The sequence below is a fragment of the Pipra filicauda genome, unplaced genomic scaffold (assembly GCF_003945595.2).
Source record: "Pipra filicauda isolate LSUMZ 115617 unplaced genomic scaffold, ASM394559v2 scaffold95_size2449627_pilon, whole genome shotgun sequence".
Classification (NCBI taxonomy): domain Eukaryota; kingdom Metazoa; phylum Chordata; class Aves; order Passeriformes; family Pipridae; genus Pipra; species Pipra filicauda.
Window position 1 is genome coordinate 976,829 of NW_024105153.1, and position 20,414 is coordinate 997,242.

Consider the following 20,414-nt stretch of genomic DNA (forward strand, 5'->3'; position numbering starts at 1 on the left):
TTGTGTGAAACATTTTAAACAAATTTGTAACGCTCATGAGCTTTTCTGACTTACTACTGTTCAACTGTAGTCTTTTTCTGCTAATATTTGGACCAAGCCATCTTGCCAGCCCCTCAGAAATTCACTGCAATGGACATGGCCTTTTAAATGCAGTTGCTGAGATGAGTAGTATTTTAGGTTATTGCTTAGATTGAAGTTTTTGAAAATGCAGTGCTACACCTCTGACAGAGCATCCATGAAATGACCTTTCTGGCAAAGTGGTGCTTTCAATAGTGAAATATTTCAATAGTTAAGATCAAAAAAATTACTCTTTTTAGGTGTTCTCAAATTCCAAACATTGTTTTACAGCCTAGTCGTGCCTCAGCTTTTCACAGAATGACAGAATGGTTTGGGTTGGAAGCAACCTTAAAGATCATCTCGTTCCAACCTCCCTGCCATGGGCAGGGACACCTTCCACTAGACCATATATTGCTCAAAACCCCATCCAACCTGACCTTGAACAGTTCCAGGGGTGTGGGGCATCCACAGCTTTTCTGAGCAGCCTGTTCCTGTGCCTCCTCACCCTCACAGTGAAGAACTTCTTGCTACATCTAACCTCCATCTAGTCTCTCTCAGTTTGAAGCCATTCCCCCTTGTCCTATCACTACATGCCCTTGTAAAAAGTCCCTCTCCAGTTCTTGTGTAGCCCCTTTAGGTAGTGAAAGGTGCTGTAAGGTCTTTCTGGAGCCTTCTTTTCTCCAGACTGAACAACTCCAACTCTGTCTTCATAGGAGAGGTGCTCCAGCTCTCTAATCATCTTCGTGGTCCTCCTCTGGATGCACTCCAACAGATCCATGTCCTCCTTATATTGGGAGCCTCAGACCTGGATGTAGTACTCCAGATGGGCTTGCATGAGAGCAAAGAAGACCAACACCCCAAGTCTTTCTCCTCAGGGCTGCTCTCAATGCGTTCTCCACACAGGCTGTATTTGTGCTTCAGATTGCCATGACCCATGTCCAGCACTTGCTCATGGCCTTGTTGAACTTCATGAGGCTCCCATGGACCTACTTCTCAGATTTCTCAAGGTCCCTCTGGATGGCATCCCTTCCCTCCAGCGTGTCAACTGCACCACACAGCTTGGTATTGTCAGCCAGTTTGCTGAGGGTGCACCTGATCCCACTGTTTGTGTTGCCATCAAAGACTTTAAACAGTGCCAGCCCTGATGCTGATCCCTGAGGAACACCACTTGTCACTAGTCTCCACTTAGGCGTGGAGCTGTTGACCACATCTCTTTGAGAGTGACCATGCAGCCAATTTCTTACCCAGTGAGTGGTCTGTCCATCAAATCCATGTCTCTTCAGTTTAGAGACAAGGATGTCATGTGGGACAGTGTCAAATGCTTTGCACAAGTCCAGGTAGATGATGTGGTCTTTCCTCATCCGTCAATGCCATAACCCAGTTGTAGAAGGCTACTGAATTTGTCAGGCATGATTTGCTCTTAGTGAAGCCCTGTTGGCTGTCACTAATCACTTCTTTATTTTCCATGTGCCTTAGCATAGTTCCTAGGAGGATCTGCTCCATGATCTTGCTGAGCACAGAGGTGAGACTAACTGGCCTGTAATTCCCTGAGTCTTCCTTATTTCTCTATTTATTTAAAAATTAGTACCTCATTCTTCTCTATATCCCAGGTAACCAGGTTCCCCATTTCCTTCTGGAGAGAGTCTGTATTTTCCCTAGCTGTCCTTTTATCACCCACATGCATATAGAAGCTTTTCTTGTTGGTCTTGACATCCTTGATCAGATTTAATTCTATCAGGGCTTTAGGTTTCCTTACATGACTCCTGGCTGCTAGGACAGTTTCTCTATATTCCTCCCAGAGTACCTGTCCTTGCTTCCACCCTCTGTAAGCTTCCTTTTTGTACTTGAGTTTGTCCAGGAGCTCCTTTTTCATCCATGCAGGCCTGCTGGTGTTTTTGCCTGACTGCCTCTTTGTTGGGATGCGTTGCTCCTGAGCTTGGAGGAAGCAATCCTTGAATATTAACCAGCTTTCTGGGGCCCCTCTTCCCTCCAAGGCTTTATCTCATAGTACTCCAGCAAGAAGATTCCTTGAAGAGACCAGAGTCTGCTTTCCTGAAGTCCAGGGTATTGAGCTTGCTGTGCTCCCTCCTTGCTGCCCTAAGGATCTTGAGCTCCACCATTTCTGGTCATTGCAGCCAAGGCTGCCCTTGAGTTTCATATTCCTCACCAGGCCCTCCTTGCTGGGAAGAACAAGGTCCAGCACAGCACCTCTCCTCGACAGCTCCTCTCTCGCTTGGAGAGGGAAGTTACCTTCAACTCACCATAAGCTTTCTAAGTTACTTTTAGTTTAACTTCCATAGGTTAAACATACAGACCAAGGTGTGTACTACTTCTGTATGCATAACACCTTGTTTTCTTGAGCAAATTGATTCTGGGTGCTATGTGATGTTCTTGTATCTTATCTATATATTCCAAATAGCAATCTTTCGCCCCTTGGTTACCTTGGGGATTGCTTTGCATAGGCTCTTGAGGTGGGAATTTGATTTTTCATCCTAGTGTTTTTTCACAGCTTTGTGGCCAGGAGGGCTGCTTTGTTTTCTAACAGTGTTGTGGGAAGGTACTGGTTGTCCAGTGAAGTTCAGTGAAATTTGGCAATCAGTGCTGGTAATGACTAGATGTGGAAGAATAAAAAAAAGCCAACAGCTACCCAACAAAAAACCCCAAAACAACCTAAACCCCCAAAACCAAACCTCTATTAATTATTCTATAAATAGTAAACTTTTTTTGAAACTATATTGCTGTACTACTTATGGCTGTTCTGAAAACGACAGAGTTCAGTGAAAGTTAAAAATTATAAAGACAATACTTTCCCATCAATCTGTTAATTCTTTGTAGTAATTGTTGTCTAATTCCATTGGTCAACTCTGAGAGATTTTAATGTAATTTTTTCACTCCTCTCTTCACAGATTTCCCAAGGTGAGAGAGCATAGTCTGATATCCAGTGATCTTTTGGCACAAATTGTAGGAGAGTGACGTGGAATGGTCTTCTCTAGTTTAGACTCTGTAAAGTTTAGAAGTTACTTTTATCCAGACAAACTGGATAGTTTTCAGTAACGACTGATAGGGGAATTTTGCTCAAACATAAAAAGTTGAGTTTTGCTAGTTACTTGAAATTAAAAAATAGAAAACAATGAACAGATATTCCTTCAAGACACTATTACTTGCTCTGACCTCATATACAATTGGTTTTGTTTTTCAGATTTTGGATCGCTCTTTGATCTGGAACATGACTTGCCAGATGAACTGATCAGCTCCACAGAACTGGGACTCACCAATGGTGGTGACATTAATCAGCTGCAGACCAGCCTTGGCTTGGCACAAGATGCTGCCTCTAAACACAAGCAGCTGTCTGAACTTCTACGGGCTGGTAGCTCCCCAAATCTGAACATGGGGGTTGGTGGCCCTGGCCAGGGCATGGCCAGTCAAACCCAACAAAATAGTCCTGGAATGGGAATGTTAAACAGCATGGTGAAAAGCCCCATGGCACAGGCTGGGTTGACTTCTCCCAATATGGCAATGAGTGCAAGTGGACCAAACCAGGGTCCTTCTGCCCAATCCACAGCAGGAATGATGCCAACAGTAAACAGTCCAGTTAACCAGCCTGGCATGGGAATGAACACAGGGATGAATGCTGGCATGAATCCTGGGATGTTGGCAGCAGGCAACGGACAGGGGATGATGCAGGGGCAAGTCATGAACGGTTCAATTGGAGCAGGCAGAGGGCGGCCCAATATGCCGTACCCAAACCCGGGAATGGGGACTGCCGGGAACTTGCTGGCTGAGACACTGCAACAAGGCTCTCCACAGATGGGAGGGCAGGCTGGACTGAGAGGGCCACAGCCTGGGGCCATGAACAAGGTAAGATGAGCTAAATTTTATTATCTTCCTTATCACTGTTGACTTTATTTTGTAAAATTTATTCCTCTGCAGTATGGGTTCTATAGGTTTTTTTTTTTTTCTTTAAGAATCCTGTATCATGGGGTAAATAGTTTATATGCTGCTAAAGTGGAATTTGTGACAGTCATACGAAGTGAGAATTGAATCTTGCACAACAAGCAAGACTATGGCTAGATTAAAAAGCCTATTGTGGCAGTATAGATTATCAACAACATTGAAAAGTAACTTGATTGTATTTTATTCTGTTTTATGCTTTGTCCACAACTGTATTTTCCCATTGATGTGATGCTGGTATTATCAGTGTCGTGGGAATCTATCAGGATGTTGTGGTGCTTTTTTCTGTGTGACAGTCAATGGAAGTATTTGTTGTCCAAGATCAGCTGAGTGTTTATGCTGTGGCATATGCTGAGAGGCACATACAGGTTTGAATGGACTGATGCACTCACTGTATGTGCCAAGACTTACATTGGCCTTGTTAAGGAATGAGTTAATGGTGGAGAATGAATGCTTGTGTAAACACCTGAAGACAAATGTTAGGTTCTTAAGACTGTTAATCCAACTCAGTTCTAGTTTTAATATTCACAATGGCTTTGTCTGTAGGAGAGCAAACCAGAAAGCTGAAAAAAAAATCTTTTTATACTGGAGAGGGAAATAAATGTGCTTTTGTAATTCAGGAGATCGGAAGAAAGTTGTCATGAGTCACTGAAAAGACAAGAGAAGACCCTAGTGGTTTAAATGACAAAAAGGTGCCTAAATTTAATTTTTGTCATGCACAATTAGCTGTCTTAGAGTAGTAGCTTGAGTATTTATTCTCCAGTTTTTAGTGTTTTGATCAAAAGCCTAGAAAATACTTAAATGTTTCAGTTCACTTTAGGTGGGTGTTTTATGTTTCTTGGCTAAGGAGGGGAGAGTTTTTTAAGGTGCTCTGCAATACCTAAATCTGTCTTAGAATGCCTAAAATCAGTCCACTTGGAGGGCTAGGCATGATAATAACATAGTCTATAAATGTATTTGAGACATAAGTTACGCTGTGTATTAATAACTTTGGTGTCTTGTGAACGTTAATTATGAAGTTTTTTGATCTTAACTGTTTGCTTAAGCTCAATGTGCTGCTAACTACAGTTCTGGAGTGCATCTCTACATATATGTTCAGTAAGGAGTTGATTTTGTGGTCTCGTCGTTTCAGATATTTTTGCCTGATAGGAAAGTTGTTGCAAAGCTTGATTACTATAGTAGAAAATTTATATGCAGCTTACGGTGGTAAGAAATGTGTAGCTACTTAGAAGTATTCTTGTATTGGAATTATATAATATTCATTATTCCTTGGCTGTAAAAAAAAAATAAATTTGATCTTCAGAAAGCTGTATTCAGAAGTCAAAAATTGATATAGTGAGTGTTTGGATGAAATGCAACTTCTTAATCCTTAGTTATCAGAGCTAAAGTAGGGTTATGCAGTATAATAAACTTATTTATCTAGAAGTAAGAAAAGGACATAAACCCAAGCTTTTGGCTGATGTAGTCTAAAATTGTCTTCCTCCCTTACTTAAAATTCCAAAATGTGCTGTACATCTAAAGTAAGAACACTTTATGCTTTGGGGACTATTCAAACCAAATACATGATAACTTCTGGTTTTTAGTTCATAGTCCCAGACTGATTAAAAATACTGAAGAATTCTTTAATTGCTGATAAAAAAGTCCTGAGACTTTTTGTGTAAGTATGGTGGGTACAGCCTTCGTAAAGGAGTTGAAACTGCCAGATGAGAAAGAACAGTCTGAAATGGAGGCTGAAATTCCAGAATGTCTTCAATCAGTTTGGTTGTTGGCAGGGAGCCTGTGTTTCACTTCATACAGTGGAGTTAGCAAAGTCTGACAACAGCAATGTCTGACCATTTATTTTATCTCTCCACCCATCTGCTTTTTGGTTTTCCCACCTACAAATCTTCAAAAAGTAGATGAAAACAGAGGACCTTAAGTTGTTTTTAAAAGCCAGTTTTTCTAATTGGTAAATTTAGTACTGTGTTGCTGTTAATGTGGGGGTTTGTGTGATAACTTCTGTAGGTTTGCTTCATTGCTGCAAAAAATGTGCATTATCCAGAAGCTCTCCTTCAGTAGGAGGGGAAAAAAACAGACCAGATACTTTGGTTATAATTGTTCAACTTCACCATGTTAGCTTGCCAAAGTCAGCCCTTTCAGGTGATGGGAGAGTTGCCTCTGACTTCTCTCTCAGCGAAACAGTGGTGTGTTTTGTGCAATGGTTTGGATGGAGGAATAGCTTAGGTTTCTGTCATGTTAACTAATTGTAAGGGAGAATGTTATGCTCTTCTAACGATAAAGATGAGCTGCAAGTGGCAAGTTAATTTGGAAAGCGAAATTGGTTACATTTCAACTTTGTTCTGTTATCCTGGGGAGTTACTGAACAGTTTTCTTCCTCTCTTCCCAAAACATTGACTAGCAATAGAGTGGAACACTTGCTTTGCGTTTTAGTCATGCGCTTCCCAGCTTCCCAACTAGTTGTGCACGTTACTTTTTAGGACTTGAAATCCCAAATGTCAATGTAAACGATTGATTTGTACATATAAACTTGTACTGTCATAATCTGATACCTTACATCCTGTGGTTTAATGCCATAGTTTTATGTCTGATGTAAACAGTCCCTTTGGATGCCATCGCTGTGCCAGTTGGATGACAGGCTGTGTTGAAGAACTAATCCAGACTTGAATTGAAACTCATGTGGTCATTTTAAAAGAAGTTGTTTTAATTTGAATTGGTTTTTGTGTCCAGTTTATATTTATCCATTGAAAAACTAGTATCTCTGAATTAGGGAGAGGATTTTTTAAAGGAGTTGATCTTGCCAGTCAGAGGAGGGTGTGAATCCTGCTTTGGTGACAGTACCAGTTTAAAAATGCCTGTGAAAGTCTACCCTGAAAGGAAGTGTTACAAGTTTGGAGAGGAAAGGAATTGTAACAAGTTTTGCTTGAATAGTTTTTTGTTTTCTGTGTGGTTTTATATGTTTTCTCTGGTTTTGAGCAAGTTAAGAGGACAACAGACATGCCTATTGCTCTTAAAATAGTGTTTTGGAATTTGTTTATAAGGCTTGGATTCTTTCAGTGTCTATTCATTTTTCAGGCTTTTTGTTTCACTAGATAGATTTACAGATTTGATTGACTCAAATATAAGCAGATAACTTATTATAGAGCTTGAATTTGCTAAAAAAAAAAAAAACATGTTTCCTGTTTTGAACCATTCTTCATTTGGAATCATATCTAGTCAAAACCTTCATTTTATTGTTCCACTGGGTTCTATTGAGAGTGCCAAGTTAGGGTCTTACTGTCCGGCCTCTTATTAGGAGAGGAGGTTATTTTGTGTATACGTTGATGTATGCATTTATGTCATAGCACAAAGTTCACCTGACCCTCAGGTCACTTAGATCTCACCTCCCACTGATTCAAGAAATGTTTCCTTTACTCCAGTATTGAAGTGGAAGTTCAGATTAGTAAGGGCATTACTGCTACCTCTGCTATGTGAGTATTTCACTTGAAATGTTTGGAGTTTCAGTAGTAATTCTTTGCCATTTGGCTCACTGTTTGAGTATGTACAGAGTTCTCTGCTATTATAATGAATACGCTTGACTTTATCAGTTTAACCTCTGTTAAGAAGATTCAATGGCAATATTTTACAAAGTCAAAGGTAGAATATTTGTAATGTCTATGTGCGTAGTTGTAACACGTGTTCCTCCTAAATTTGTACTCTGTAGTATCAACAGTAAAACTAGAAGCAGAGTTACTTGACCATCTTCTGAACTGAAGATACATGTGTTCCATGGCATTAGAACAAAACCTTGGGGAATTTCCTCCACTTTTGTAGTTATTCTTCTTAAGGCTGCTCAGATACTCCCCCAATCCATCCGATACTGCATGAGCTTGGGAACGTTTCCTGAACTCACGTTATCCATGGTGAGAGACCTCCTTCCATGAGAGGCAGGAAAGTCAAGTTGTTTCCATTGTGTATGTAGAAGGTAGAACCATCTGAGATTACCTTTGCCTTCTATTAGCCACATATTATCATATTTTATGATCTTTCTTGTTTTCTTCCTCTTTACTGTGAATTGGATTTCTGTCCTTCCTTTTGTGCAAGTTCTTGCATATGTAATGAAAGTAAGTTGAAGCTGTGAGGAGAGGAAGAAGAACTTCAGATGGATATGAAGAGTAATAGGAAAAGCAGTGAAAGGAAATGGTGGCCAGGAAGAGTGAGTAGAGGTTGGACTCTCTGACTTGTAACTGTATTTCAACCATCTCTGTTTTCGCATGGTATTGCAGATGAAGCCTTGTACTTGTCTGATACAGTGGTGCTAACACCACCTTTCTTTGGCTGGTTCTTCTGCACTGGATTGTTTATTTACCCTTCCCAACAGATCATTAATGTGATGAGAAACTGTATATTAGTCTTTCTGGTTGTTTCCTACTGATCTTCCTTCTGTAGTCATGAGGCCATGCATTTCTTCCTGTTTGTTTTCTTTTATTCATGTTTCTCAACATGTCACAGCAAATGACATGAGCATGCTCCTGCTTCTTCTGCAGGGTCACAAGGTCACCTTGTGCCAGGTGAAGAATCTCCCAAATGACCCTTCCCTTGACTCAGTCTAGAGTTGCGTGCAGTTGGTTGGTTTCAGGTTAGTGGGTCTGTGATGGCAGGACTGGGGGCCATTGCTTTGAGGTTCCTCTGTGGATATGGCAGGTGTCAGTCTCACCTGGACCAAATAATGGCAGCTGATTTGTTCCAGGAGACATTGAGGCATTTGTTTTTTAGCATCCTTCTTAGGTGTCACTTGAATGTATGGCTTTTGGAGTCAGTTTGGCATGCTTGACTTCCAACCTGGCCTAGACTTCTCTGGTGTTTGCCTCTCCTGTAAGCTGAAATTACCGCTGTCAGAAGCAGCTAGGCTGAGCTGGGCATGTAGTGTTCTACTGCCAGGTGCCTTGGTGTACAGCAAGGTGGAGGGAGGGTGGAACCCTGTGTTTCTGCCATGGAGGCAGCCCTGTTTGAGGGGGCTGGTCTTGCACCCCAGACAGTACCAGTGGCTAATGCTTGAGAAAACATCAGAGATCTTTGTGCTGCAGCAACTTGATTAGTACATTTGAAAAAGTCAGGTGCTTCACATAAAATTTGTGTCCAACTTTGTTGCAAATACAAATGCTGATTGGCATGGTGCAGCCTCATCCCTGAGTTTCACTAGGAAACTGTTTTAGGTGAGATAGCAAAAGTGATGTAGCTTTTTCTAAGCTGAGGTGTGGTTCCTTCCCCTGCAGTCAGGACAGAGTTGGCTCATCAGGCCACAGTTATTCTGAATCCTTTGGCATTAATGTGTGATATCTAAAGTTGTCTGAGTTAGGCATCTTGATTTCTCTCTGTGACATCAAGGTGTGAAAATGTGCCTTCAGCCTTTAATTCTGAGTTGTTTGGTTTGGGGGTTTTTTGGGGTTTTTTGTTTGTTTGGTTTTGGTTTTTTTTTTTAAAGACAAATAGCAGCATAAATTACAGAAATCAAATTGGGGGCGGTGATAGTGATGACCAGTGTAGTCTATGCTTTAGTATACTCTCAGCTGTCAGGTGACTTTGGTAGTTATCATTGCTAATGAACTTGAAAACTTTGCTTAGAAATTTATGGGTTTGGAGATGTACTTGTTTTCAAAACCCTTTCTGGAACCAAAGGATCAGGCTATCTTACAGGAAAACACGACTTGTTCTCTTAAGGAAATAATTCTCACTAAGCCTTGAACATGTTGCTCAATTTGAGACAACAGTGATGATGGGAAATATTTCTGAAAGTGTGTTTGCTGACTCCTTATATTTTTCTTTTTTCCCTTCTACTCAGTTTGCACATAAGATCTTATCTTCTGAGGGAGAGGAAGGGAGGGTTTGAGTCTTACCTGTTCTGTTTTTGGCAGCAGCTGCTTCACTGGTCACCATATGTGTGTTCATTGCAGTCGAGACACAGCAGAGGAAAAAGACAGAGTAAAGGAAGGCTTTTTAATTCTGCCTGATCATTGCATAGTTTGTTTTTCTGCCATGTGTAGAGATTCTTTTCATTGCTCTCTAATGAATTACTGCTGTGTGATTATGGTTATTGCTTATGTGTGGAGGAGGGGGGCTGTCCTCGAGCGAATTCACTTGTGCATATCAGATGTCTAAAGTGGCAGGTTCTATAGTGAATTTTGTATTCCTTCTCCTGTAGCTTGAGTTTGATCCTGCTTTATTTTGTAACTGCAACCTGAAGGCTATTATGATAGATTGGAGGTTGTTACAGCCTGAAAAAGGAAAGTGTAACTAATCACAGGTAATCTCAGGGCATGTTGGTTACTTCTCTATGGGGGTTGGAGAAGCGTGGTAAGGAGCAGAAGCAAGGGAGGATGCTTTGAGAATAAATGTAGCAGTAATTGGAAACAAACCTACCATAGGAGCTACTATGCACTTTTTTGGATGCAGGAAAATGCTTTGAACCAAAAGGTATTAAGGAGACTGGACATTGTCTAGTCAAATGCTAATGTGAGTTGAAACAATACAGCTCTTTAAAGTACTTTTGTGCCTCTGTTATTAGAAGTTGTGTCTCCTTGAAGATCCTGCCTGAGTAATGGTAAGATCTTAGTAATCTGAGCAAAAATCTCCAGTTTTTCTGGTCCTCTATGGCTAGTTGGTTTGGTCCTAGAAAGCCAGATTTCCCATGAAAAATACATAAGAATGCAAGGAATGGGAAAAAATGTCAGAGGACAAACAACTTAGTTGGTAAGATTACTCATTTTCCTTCAGGTTCTAGGGCATTCCAAGGCAACAAATAGTATATTCTAGTTTACTAAAACTGTTGAATATACATATGGCTTGTATGAAACATGAATCTGTTTCCCCTGTGAATGAATGGTTCAGTAGATTTGTTTTGTTTGCAGAGTTCCTGCCTACCATCTCCTTTGACCTCTAGTACTACTCACTGCAAGGTAGCTACTGTGACTGTGTGAGGTGCTAACCTGTGACTATGGTGTATTCTTAAATTGAAAATGTTTGTGTACCGATAATGCAGGCATGCATTGTTATGGCTCTCTGGAGAGGAGCTGTGGGAGTGCTAGCAGTTGGGTAGGATGTTTTTGGGATAAACTCTGCTGATATGAACGAATATGGTATTTGTCTCCATTTGGAGTCTGCACAAGTGTAGAGAGGAGAAAGCTTCCAGACTTGGGTCATGTAGTCCATGGTACAGATTTGTGCTTCAGAAAGCTGAAATAAGAAATCTGTTGAACCAAATATTTTCTAAAGAAATAATCAGGCCAATTTTGTCCAGTCTGACCTCAAAGGTTGGTAAGTTGGCTTTGTCATATTTATAGGAACTTTCTGTTAATGTTATGTGATGAGTAAATACATGAACATGAAGAAGCAAGGGAAGCATGTGGATCTGTATTGCTTTGCAGCTCATTCCTGGTTATGATCACTCTTGCTTCTCTGAAGTATTAATTTGCCTTTTACATTGTGAACTTAAGCTGTCTTACCATTTTAATTTCTAGATGGGAATGATGAGCAATCCCAGTCCATATGGCCAGCCATATAGTCAAAATACTGGGCAGCAGATTGGAGCCAGTGGACTTGGGCCTCAGATGCAGAATAAAGCTGGACTGCAGAATAGCTTACCACAGTTTCCAATGGACAAGAAGCAAGTTCCTGGGGCAGGAATGCCTAACTTGGTAAGTAGAATGAAAGGTGTCTCCAGAAAACATTGCAGTAGATCAAAGGGGAGCAACACACTCTGGCCTTGCCATGTTGTGTTTTTTGCAGCTGCCATACCCAGTGTGAGTATGTGCTCTGAATCCCCACAGGGTGCACTTGCTTCAACTCATAAGAAGACTGATATGAAGGAGAGGGCTGAGTTGTGCTTTCTGTGTTGATAAGCTACATCTCCACTCTTGGCCCTTCAAACCCTGCTAACAGGGAAAATGAAATGGAGCTCCTTAACTGAAGTGAGCTTTGCCACCTGTTTGGACACCTCTGCTCTCCTCTCCCATCCCTTTTGTGGTTGCTCTATTGTAACCCTTCTCCTCAGAGTAGCTCTGTCTGCAGGATTTTTTCCTGGTTGTACTCACTGATAGTTTTGGGAGAGAGGAGTGTCTCTTCTCAGACAGGTATTCCCTATGATATTTTCAGAGCTTAAATTGGTTAGAGGTATGACATGCAACATGTCCTGTGGGTTTTCCTGCCCCTATATATTTTTTTTTTAATTTAGGAAAAAATTCACATTTCTGAATATAGCTTGTGTTTCTCCTTGCTTCAAATTTCACTCCCGCACACCCCCTGGGAGGGTCAGTCTCTTTATCTTAGTAACTGTTGCTGAAAAACCATTTCCAGTTAACTTTAGTACTTTTAAACTAAAAAGAGCTCAATCCTATGAGGTTTATTTAGTGTTTCTTTAAGTTGAGCATGAAACATTGGAAGTCTAGCAAACCACTTGGCTGTATGAACCAATAAAAAAGCAGCCAAAACCTGTTCAGAACCCCAGTTGTCAGGTTTGTGTTCAGTGCAGAGCATATAACTTGAAGCTGAACTGGTACCCAGCTGAATCTAGGAATGAAAAGTTACTGCTATCTCAGCTGTTGTCTAGAACAACAGGCTGCAAACAAGACAGTCATGGTCATATTGGAACATATACAAACCCTGAGGGCCTGACTAATTGGTGAAGTCTCCCTGTAGAATGAAAGGTTAATACTAGTACTTAAGAGCTACAGGAGAACTGGGGTTTAGGAGTACAGGTAGATGACGTCTAAAGATCTGGACGTCTCCCGAAACATCCTCTAAAACCTCTAGGAAGAATGTTGGAAGCTGAAGTCTGTTGAACTGAAATGGTACAAGCAACATAGAGTCCCTGAGCTGAATACTCCTTCTTCTTTGCTGAATACTCCTCAAATGTCACCTGGAAGAAATACAAAGAGTACTAAAGAAATAAACAGAAGCAGAGAAGGCATACCAGATGTTGCCGTACCTGACGTTAGTTCTGTGGTGTGTATTATCATGAGGTTGTGCTTCACCTCTAGCAGAGACTAGGAGATGCTTGTTTTGAATGCCTATGTGTGAGTTTGACAATGGAAAAAGGTTAAAAGGTTCCCAGGACTTCCCTTTCATTCTCCTTTTCTAGGAAGAGTCAAATCAAGACACCTTGTACTGCAATAGAGAAAACAATTCACTCTAAAATGTGCTTTCTTCCATTAATGCAATAATTGTGGGTGCAACTTTTTAGCCTCCAAAATGAGGAGGAGATTTGAGATCACAGTGCTGTTAATATTTTCTGGTTGTTCTAGCACTGCAAATTAACCTGTGAGCACATGCGAAGTTCTGCTGGCCGTTGATAAGGCCAGGGCTAGGACTAATAGAGCGATATGGGAAGGAAATTGTGGCTGGCAAGAGAATTGCCAGCACTGTTGCTAAGGCGTATATTTAATGAGCCTTCCAGAACTACAGATAGGTGGGCTATTTCCTTAATCATAGAATGTAGTTGTTGCTTCTCGGACTCTTTCTTGCTTTGCTGTTTGCTTACTAAATTATTTTCAAAAATAAATTTACTTCTGGGAATTTCTTCTTCACCTTCTCCAGGGCCAGCAGCAGGCTCCCCAGGTTCAGCAAGCTGGGATGGGGCCAGCAGCTTCTCAAGGAATGGGGTCTGGAGCGCCAACAGCAGATCCAGAAAAACGCAAGCTCATTCAGCAGCAACTAGTTCTCCTCTTACACGCTCACAAGTGTCAGCGTCGAGAACAGGCCAACGGGGAGGTGCGACAGTGCAACCTCCCTCATTGCCGAACCATGAAGAATGTCTTGAACCACATGACACACTGTCAGGCTGGCAAATCTTGCCAGGGTAAGTGGAGGAGTGGTTATATAGATGGGTTCAACATTTGAAGAAGGAAAAGGGCTCCTAGAAAGAGATGAACTAATGGGTGGCTTGGGAAGTAGAATTTTGTTGACTTACCTGTCATCTTTTGAAGGCAGGATCTGCAAGTAGGAGTCTACCTGTCTCCCTTAAGCTGAAGAGATGAATCTTGAGCAATAACTAGCCATGAATTTGGCTGCTTCTGGCACTGGCAACCTCTCTGTTCTAGTAACTAACTAAAATGTAGGCTACCTTTTTGGTAGCCTAGGCTCATCCGGATTGTGCCAACTGTTGACATTTCAGTTGCGTGGTACAGTCTGTCTGATACCTGAGCTATACGGCATTACCCTTTAAGCCCAGGAGGCATAGTCTTGGGTGTATCACACTGGGCTTTCAAGTAAGCTTTAGTTGAGCCAATAGTACTTGAAAAAATCTAACTACATTTTCAGAGCTAGTTAGTGCTGAACTATTTCAAGTAATACTTTACTGACCTGTGTTGATACAGATGTGTGCTCTGAGAGAAAATGTTGCTCCCTACCCAGTTTGTGTTGACTGTGAAGAGATACTGGCAGTAGTTTCTAAAAGTTTTTCATTCCCTCTCTCAGTGGCACATTGCGCGTCTTCCCGACAAATCATCTCGCACTGGAAGAATTGTACAAGACATGACTGTCCTGTATGTTTGCCTCTCAAAAATGCTGGGGACAAAAGAAATCAGCAATGTAAGTCTACTGAGGAATTCTGTGTATTGAATAAACCATAAATGCATGTTGGGAGTTAAACTTCCTTGCACCCATGTGGTAGTGGTGATGCTCTCAAACCTGGGAACATGTAATATGAAATTTTCCTCTTGTTTTAGTCCCAGAGTATTTTTCTGGCTCTGATAGCTAGTGTTTGTGAAAGTTTTCCAACTTTATTGGATTATTCTAGCAGGAGAATGGTAAGGGGAACAAGTCATAACTCTCTCAACCAAATGATTGGCTCTTCACTAGCACTTCTTCCAGCTGGACGGTTTCTGGACACAGATGTGCACGCACACACACGTTTTGTGTCATTTCAGCCCTGATATTTGGTTCTGTCTTCATTCTTTTTTTGTATCAGATGTAACTTGCCCCTTCTCTTTATGTCCCCTTGGGTTCCCTGCCAAAAAGTTTGGCAAGATTTTTGCTGTTGTGTTACCTGTGTGGTTTTTCTTTCTCATTTCTTTAATGTTCCTATGGGGTCTTCTCATGACTATATGTGAACCAAGATATTTCTTGGTTAAAGAAAATTTAAAAAAAAAAAAAAAAGGAGGCATTGCAGTGACTGCTGGGGAGCTGTATGTACCCTTCTGCCATGTCTCTCTGACATGGTGTGCCTCCATTTTCAGTTTGAAGCAAAGAGATGTGTCCTAAATACTTAAGAGTTGGATTTCCTCTGAGCAGCACAAAGGGAAAACAGCATGTTGTTGGATTGTCTGGTTGTGTCAGTACTTGTCTCTCTGTTTCATGGGCCAGGTTTTCCAGACCTAGACCATCCACTGCATGCTTCTAGAAGCAGATGTTTTGGTTTTGAACAGCCAGTGTGCTCTGTGTTTCCCTGTACTCGTAGACCTCTTTGACTGACTTCTGCTGTCCTTATTGACTTGGTGTGTCTCTTCCAGCACTGCTGGGCGGAGCTGCAGTCGGACTTGCAAATACGGGCTCTGTGGGCGTGGGGCAGCAGACAACGCCCAGCATAAACACTACCAGTCAGATAGACCCCAGCTCCATCGAGAGAGCCTACGCAGCCCTTGGACTGACCTATCAAGGGAACCAGATGCAGACACAGCCCCAGGCTCAAGTGAAGAATCAGCAACAGGGACAGTCACCCCAGGGTCTGCGCCCTATGAATCCTATGAGTAAGTTTATCTGTTAGTGTTAAAATGCAAACTACCGGCAACTTTCCCACGCTACATCTAATGCAAATTTCCTTAACCTACTAGCTTAGTACTGCTAGCTCATTTGCGAAAGGTATGGCTTTTGCGATATTTTACACTTGAGATAGTAAGCTACTCAGTGGAACAGGAACATTCAGAGGGCCAGGTGCCTTCACCTGGAAAACAAACTCTCTGGGAAAAGTAGTTTCTTTGGAAAAATTCTATTTTTTTTCAGAACCAATTTTCCAAGGCCCTTTTTTTTTGTATTTTGTGTAACTTTATAATTGCGCAGTAATGCAAGTTTCGGGCTATTGAGGAGTTTTTAATTGGATATGCATGCATTGGAATGCCAGTATTGAAGTATACTTCCTTGTCACTCAGAATGCAGCTTTTACATTTGTATCTCAGACATGTAATATTTGTTTTAAAAATGAACAATAGGAGATAACTGGCACCCTCCCTGAATCCTGTCATGTGGTTTCATGTAACTGTAAATTGTCTGGATGGCTTATTGCAACATTATAAAAATCTGGATAAGAATTTTAATTTGAAGTGCAGTTAATTGGAACCTGGCTATCGCTGGTGTCAAATAAAGTCACCTTTAACCATCAAATCTAAGTTTGATAGTTTGAGGTTACATCACAGGATTTTTTCCTCACTGCTCGCTATTTGCTTGAATTGCATAAGTAGATGTGGCTTTTTTAACAGAAAAGACGAAAGATGAACTCACAGTGATTTATCACAAACTTTTATAGCTTTGCAGTGATCCTGCCTATGTGTCCCATGGCAAGCTTGTGTATGGAATGAGAGATTGCAGAGGAAAGAAGCAGTTGGTTGCAGGCTGCATTTTGATTGTGTTTCTGCACCAAAGGGAATGCTACTCCTCAGTTACTCAGGAAAAGGCTGTCGGGTAGAGTAGACTTGTTAATGAGATGACTGGCCCTCACAGGTTGTGTGTGGCTTGTGTACTGCTAAAACTTTGGCTTCCAATGTGTAAAAACCTTTTTTAAAAAAGAAGGGGAGGGGAATGGTCCTGAGACCTTAGTCTGAAAAGAGTTGGATTAAAATAATACAATTTTCTACTGTGCATTAAGAGTGTTTTACAAATAGACGAATTTCTAGAAGCTCCAAAATGTTATGGTGAGGGTCTTCAAAGGTTGCAAGGAATGTCATTCATTTTTCTGAAGCAAAATGGTTCAAATTTTTTTATGCATGTAATTATTTATAGACAGTTCTGTGCAATCTTAGCAGGTATTCCCTGTAGAGCTGTTTAGAAAATCCAATGAAATGGGATTGAAAAAAGCTCTCGGAAAGGGAAGAACTACAGCTTAATGTAGAAAGGACAAGCATGGAGAGTGTAGGACTTTGTTATTTCCTTATAAGGAACAGGAAAGGGAATTACAACAGGTGAGACAGGAATTACCAGGTCGTGGCCTACAGAACAACAGGGCTAGTTCAGGAGAAACAACAGGATTTGGTGAGGACTGCAATATGAAAAGATGCAGTTCTAAGTGGCTCAAACAAATGGTGGGTGCTGGCAGTTGAAAAGGGAGATTTAAGGTAAGGATTGACAGTTGTCTTGCATACCAGCATGCTCTCAGATGGCAAAGTGAGTTTGGGAAGGAGAAGAAAGGGACTAAGGGAAGGGAGACTTGGAGGCAGCCATATGAAAAATCTGTGAAGTACTTGGTTGTGATGTTAGAGGTATGTATTAGGCTTGATATGCTTAATTTCAGTGGATTTCTCACATATGCAGTGTGTAATTTGGCTTGAAATAAAGATTCTGTAGGATTCAGATGTCCTAAATACACGTGAAGCCTGGTAATGGCTTTCAATGGCTTCAAAAAGTGATCTGTTTGGAAGTTCCAGAGAGAAGTATCCTGCGTTTTTCTGTACTGTTTGAGACTTAACTGTAGTGTGTGAAGAAAACAGGCATTTTTTTATGGTGATTAAGATCTGGTGTGATTCAGAAAATCAGATTTTGTTACATAACAAATTTGTAGAGGTTTTTCCTGCAAAGGATTGTCAGATTTTCGTTCTTACAAACATTGGAGTTAGTTGTAGGATCATTAAGTATGGAGTGGGTGAGAGGGGGACCTTGTCACATGTAGGTGGTAACTGATGTTTTAAATTCTTCAAGCCTTAGTGAACATATATATCCTAAACCCCTGAATGACAAAAAAACCCCACTGCTTCTAAACAAAAATGCAGAAGTGGTCAATAATGCTAGATCTTTAGTTAGAGACTCACAGAAAGGACTCCGGGATGTAATGTTTGCAGCAAGAGGTTAAAGAGAGCAACAGGTAAATTCTTTCACAAAAGTCCAAGTACTTGAAAGTCTAGACCCTTGTTATTGCTGAGCAATTACTGATTTTGCACAGTAAATGGGTGCTTCATTTATTCTGTATTTTTTTGATTTCTAGGTGCTAATCCAATGGGAGTGAATGGAGGAGTAGGGGTTCAACCCCCTAATTTGCTGCCTGACTCAATGTTGCATTCAACCATGAATTCTCAAAAGTAAGTTGAATTCTTTATACCCCAGTGATTTTATTTTGATCTCATGGCACTTCTTGCATAAACAATGGGGTAAATGCCATTGATGGCTATCTCTCCCTTTGGATTTTGTAGCTTTTGTTGCAGTTTTCCAAATCCTTGGGTAGAACAGCATGTACTCTTTCGTGGCGTTGTTTTGGTGTCTGTGCAGCTATTTCTGCAGAGTTTGTCCATTGATTAGGGAATGGCTGAACTAGCACTTTGTCCTAACATTATTCTAAAAGAGGCTGTGACTGTAAGATGACTAAGCTTGGGCTAGACTTTTGCCCTCAATTCTTGCTCTGTTTTTGAAGCCCCATGATGACTGAAAGCGCCAATGTTGCCAGTTTGGGAGCTATGCCAACAGCTCAACCATCCAATACTGGAATTCGAAAGCAGTGGCATGAAGACATTACTCAGGATCTCCGAAACCACCTTGTTCATAAATTGTGAGTAGCTAATGTGAAAACAATCTCCTGTTAGGTGAGTTGCTGCCCCTGAGGTGTATTTGGGGGGCAGAAGGAAGCCTGACTTGCAAAACTAGAGGGCCGGGGAGTGAATTTTGTCAGGATGCATGAGAACAGAATGCAGAAGCCCAAAAGATTGAGTTTACATCTGCTGATTTGGAGTTGTTGTATTGGAAGTTTCCCACTCTGTACTCAAGCCATCTACATGGGGGCAGTGTGCCCTGGGAGCAGTAGCAGTGCTGCAGTCTGTCAGAAGATTTACTACTTTGTATTCAAACCACTGGAGTTAGTGCTGATGTGGGAACGTCCTAATCACTTCCTTGCATTTTTTTAATATTTTTTTTCCCTCCCCAGAGTCCAAGCCATATTTCCTACTCCTGACCCTGCAGCACTGAAGGATCGGCGTATGGAGAATCTGGTGGCATACGCACGGAAAGTGGAAGGAGATATGTACGAATCAGCAAACAGCAGGGTGAGGTGCCATCCCGTCATCTAGTCGTGTGGATCTCTGCCTTGATCCCATAGTGATTGAGGAGGAAGAGGAGTGAAAGCACAGATGACACTCCCAGGCTGAGGAAGCATGTGTTTAGGTGTTGCTGGATGGGGTCTAGGAACCAACCAACGGCAGGCTGCTGCCTGGGTGTGCCAGGAGTTAGGGTGTGCTGTGACTGAGACTTCTTAGGGTCCCCTGAAGGCAGTGTTGAAGCTCTTCACTGCGATTATCCCAGAGAAGTGTTGGACACAAGAAGAGAAATGTCTGGTGTTGGCCTAAATAGTTGAGAGCAGTGTTCCGAGCAGTGCCTCTTTTCCTCCTATCTGTCTGACAGCCCCTGCAAGGAGAAAGACCTCCCCCAGGCGAAAATGTGTGCACGTGTAAGGCTGCTTTGCAATTTAGAATCACTGGGACCTGTTTGTTGCCTTTTCCTAATGTATGTGTCATCTCCTTTCCTGACTTGTATTTCCCCCCAACAGGCAGAGTACTATCATTTGCTAGCAGAGAAGATCTATAAGATTCAGAAGGAATTGGAGGAGAAACGAAGAACCAGGTTGCAGAAGCAAAACATGATCCCAAATGCTCCAGGCATGCCACAGGCTCCCATGAATCAAGGGCCCAATATGGGACAGCCACAGCCAGGAATGTCTGCAAGTAAGAAGAGTTGGTTTACTGACTACCTGGTGCAGGGAAATCCTGTATTGTCATTTTGGTGGGCTGGTGACCATTTAGCCATTAATGGGTACTTGCTCAAAATTAAACAACTTCCTCCTCTTATTCAGAAGTATTTGCAAAGTCTTTGCTTTGCTTATTTGTTAATTAATGGCCACAAATTATCTAAAAACATTTAGTGTTTCAAACAGATTGAAATACTGTAAACTCTTACGCTTACTTTGAGGATGGAGAGAGTGGAGATTAAATTGCATCCTTAATGTTGTAGAACTTCAGTCTCATTAGATTCGCCTCTAGAATTAATTGATTTAAAGGTAACTTCAGTTGCTATAAGAGAAATATTTTCATAAATATTTAACTGGATGATGTTCAGAATGATCATCACTATTGTTATTGCTAAACAGAGTATGAGGATTGGAGTACTTACGTATTTATGCCTTTAAAAGTTTAGTTAGTGCTTGTACAGTGGTCTGTAGAAGTTCTTGCAGTCTGGAATGTTTGTGGACT

At 41.4% G+C, this 20,414-nt stretch overlaps 1 protein-coding gene across 1 annotated transcript in view; it reads left to right on the forward strand.

Annotated features, from left to right (window-relative positions):
* Positions 1 to 20,414, forward strand: part of EP300 (E1A binding protein p300) — a 59,896-nt gene that overhangs the window by 12,223 nt on the left and 27,259 nt on the right. The window contains exons 2-10 of the mRNA XM_027722635.2: positions 3,257 to 3,915; positions 11,502 to 11,678; positions 13,576 to 13,837; positions 14,455 to 14,568; positions 15,489 to 15,725; positions 18,167 to 18,260; positions 18,590 to 18,724; positions 19,097 to 19,214; positions 19,715 to 19,889. Of these exons, the coding sequence (XP_027578436.1) occupies positions 3,257 to 3,915; positions 11,502 to 11,678; positions 13,576 to 13,837; positions 14,455 to 14,568; positions 15,489 to 15,725; positions 18,167 to 18,260; positions 18,590 to 18,724; positions 19,097 to 19,214; positions 19,715 to 19,889 (1,971 nt within the window). The remainder of the gene's footprint in view (positions 1 to 3,256; positions 3,916 to 11,501; positions 11,679 to 13,575; positions 13,838 to 14,454; positions 14,569 to 15,488; positions 15,726 to 18,166; positions 18,261 to 18,589; positions 18,725 to 19,096; positions 19,215 to 19,714; positions 19,890 to 20,414) is intronic.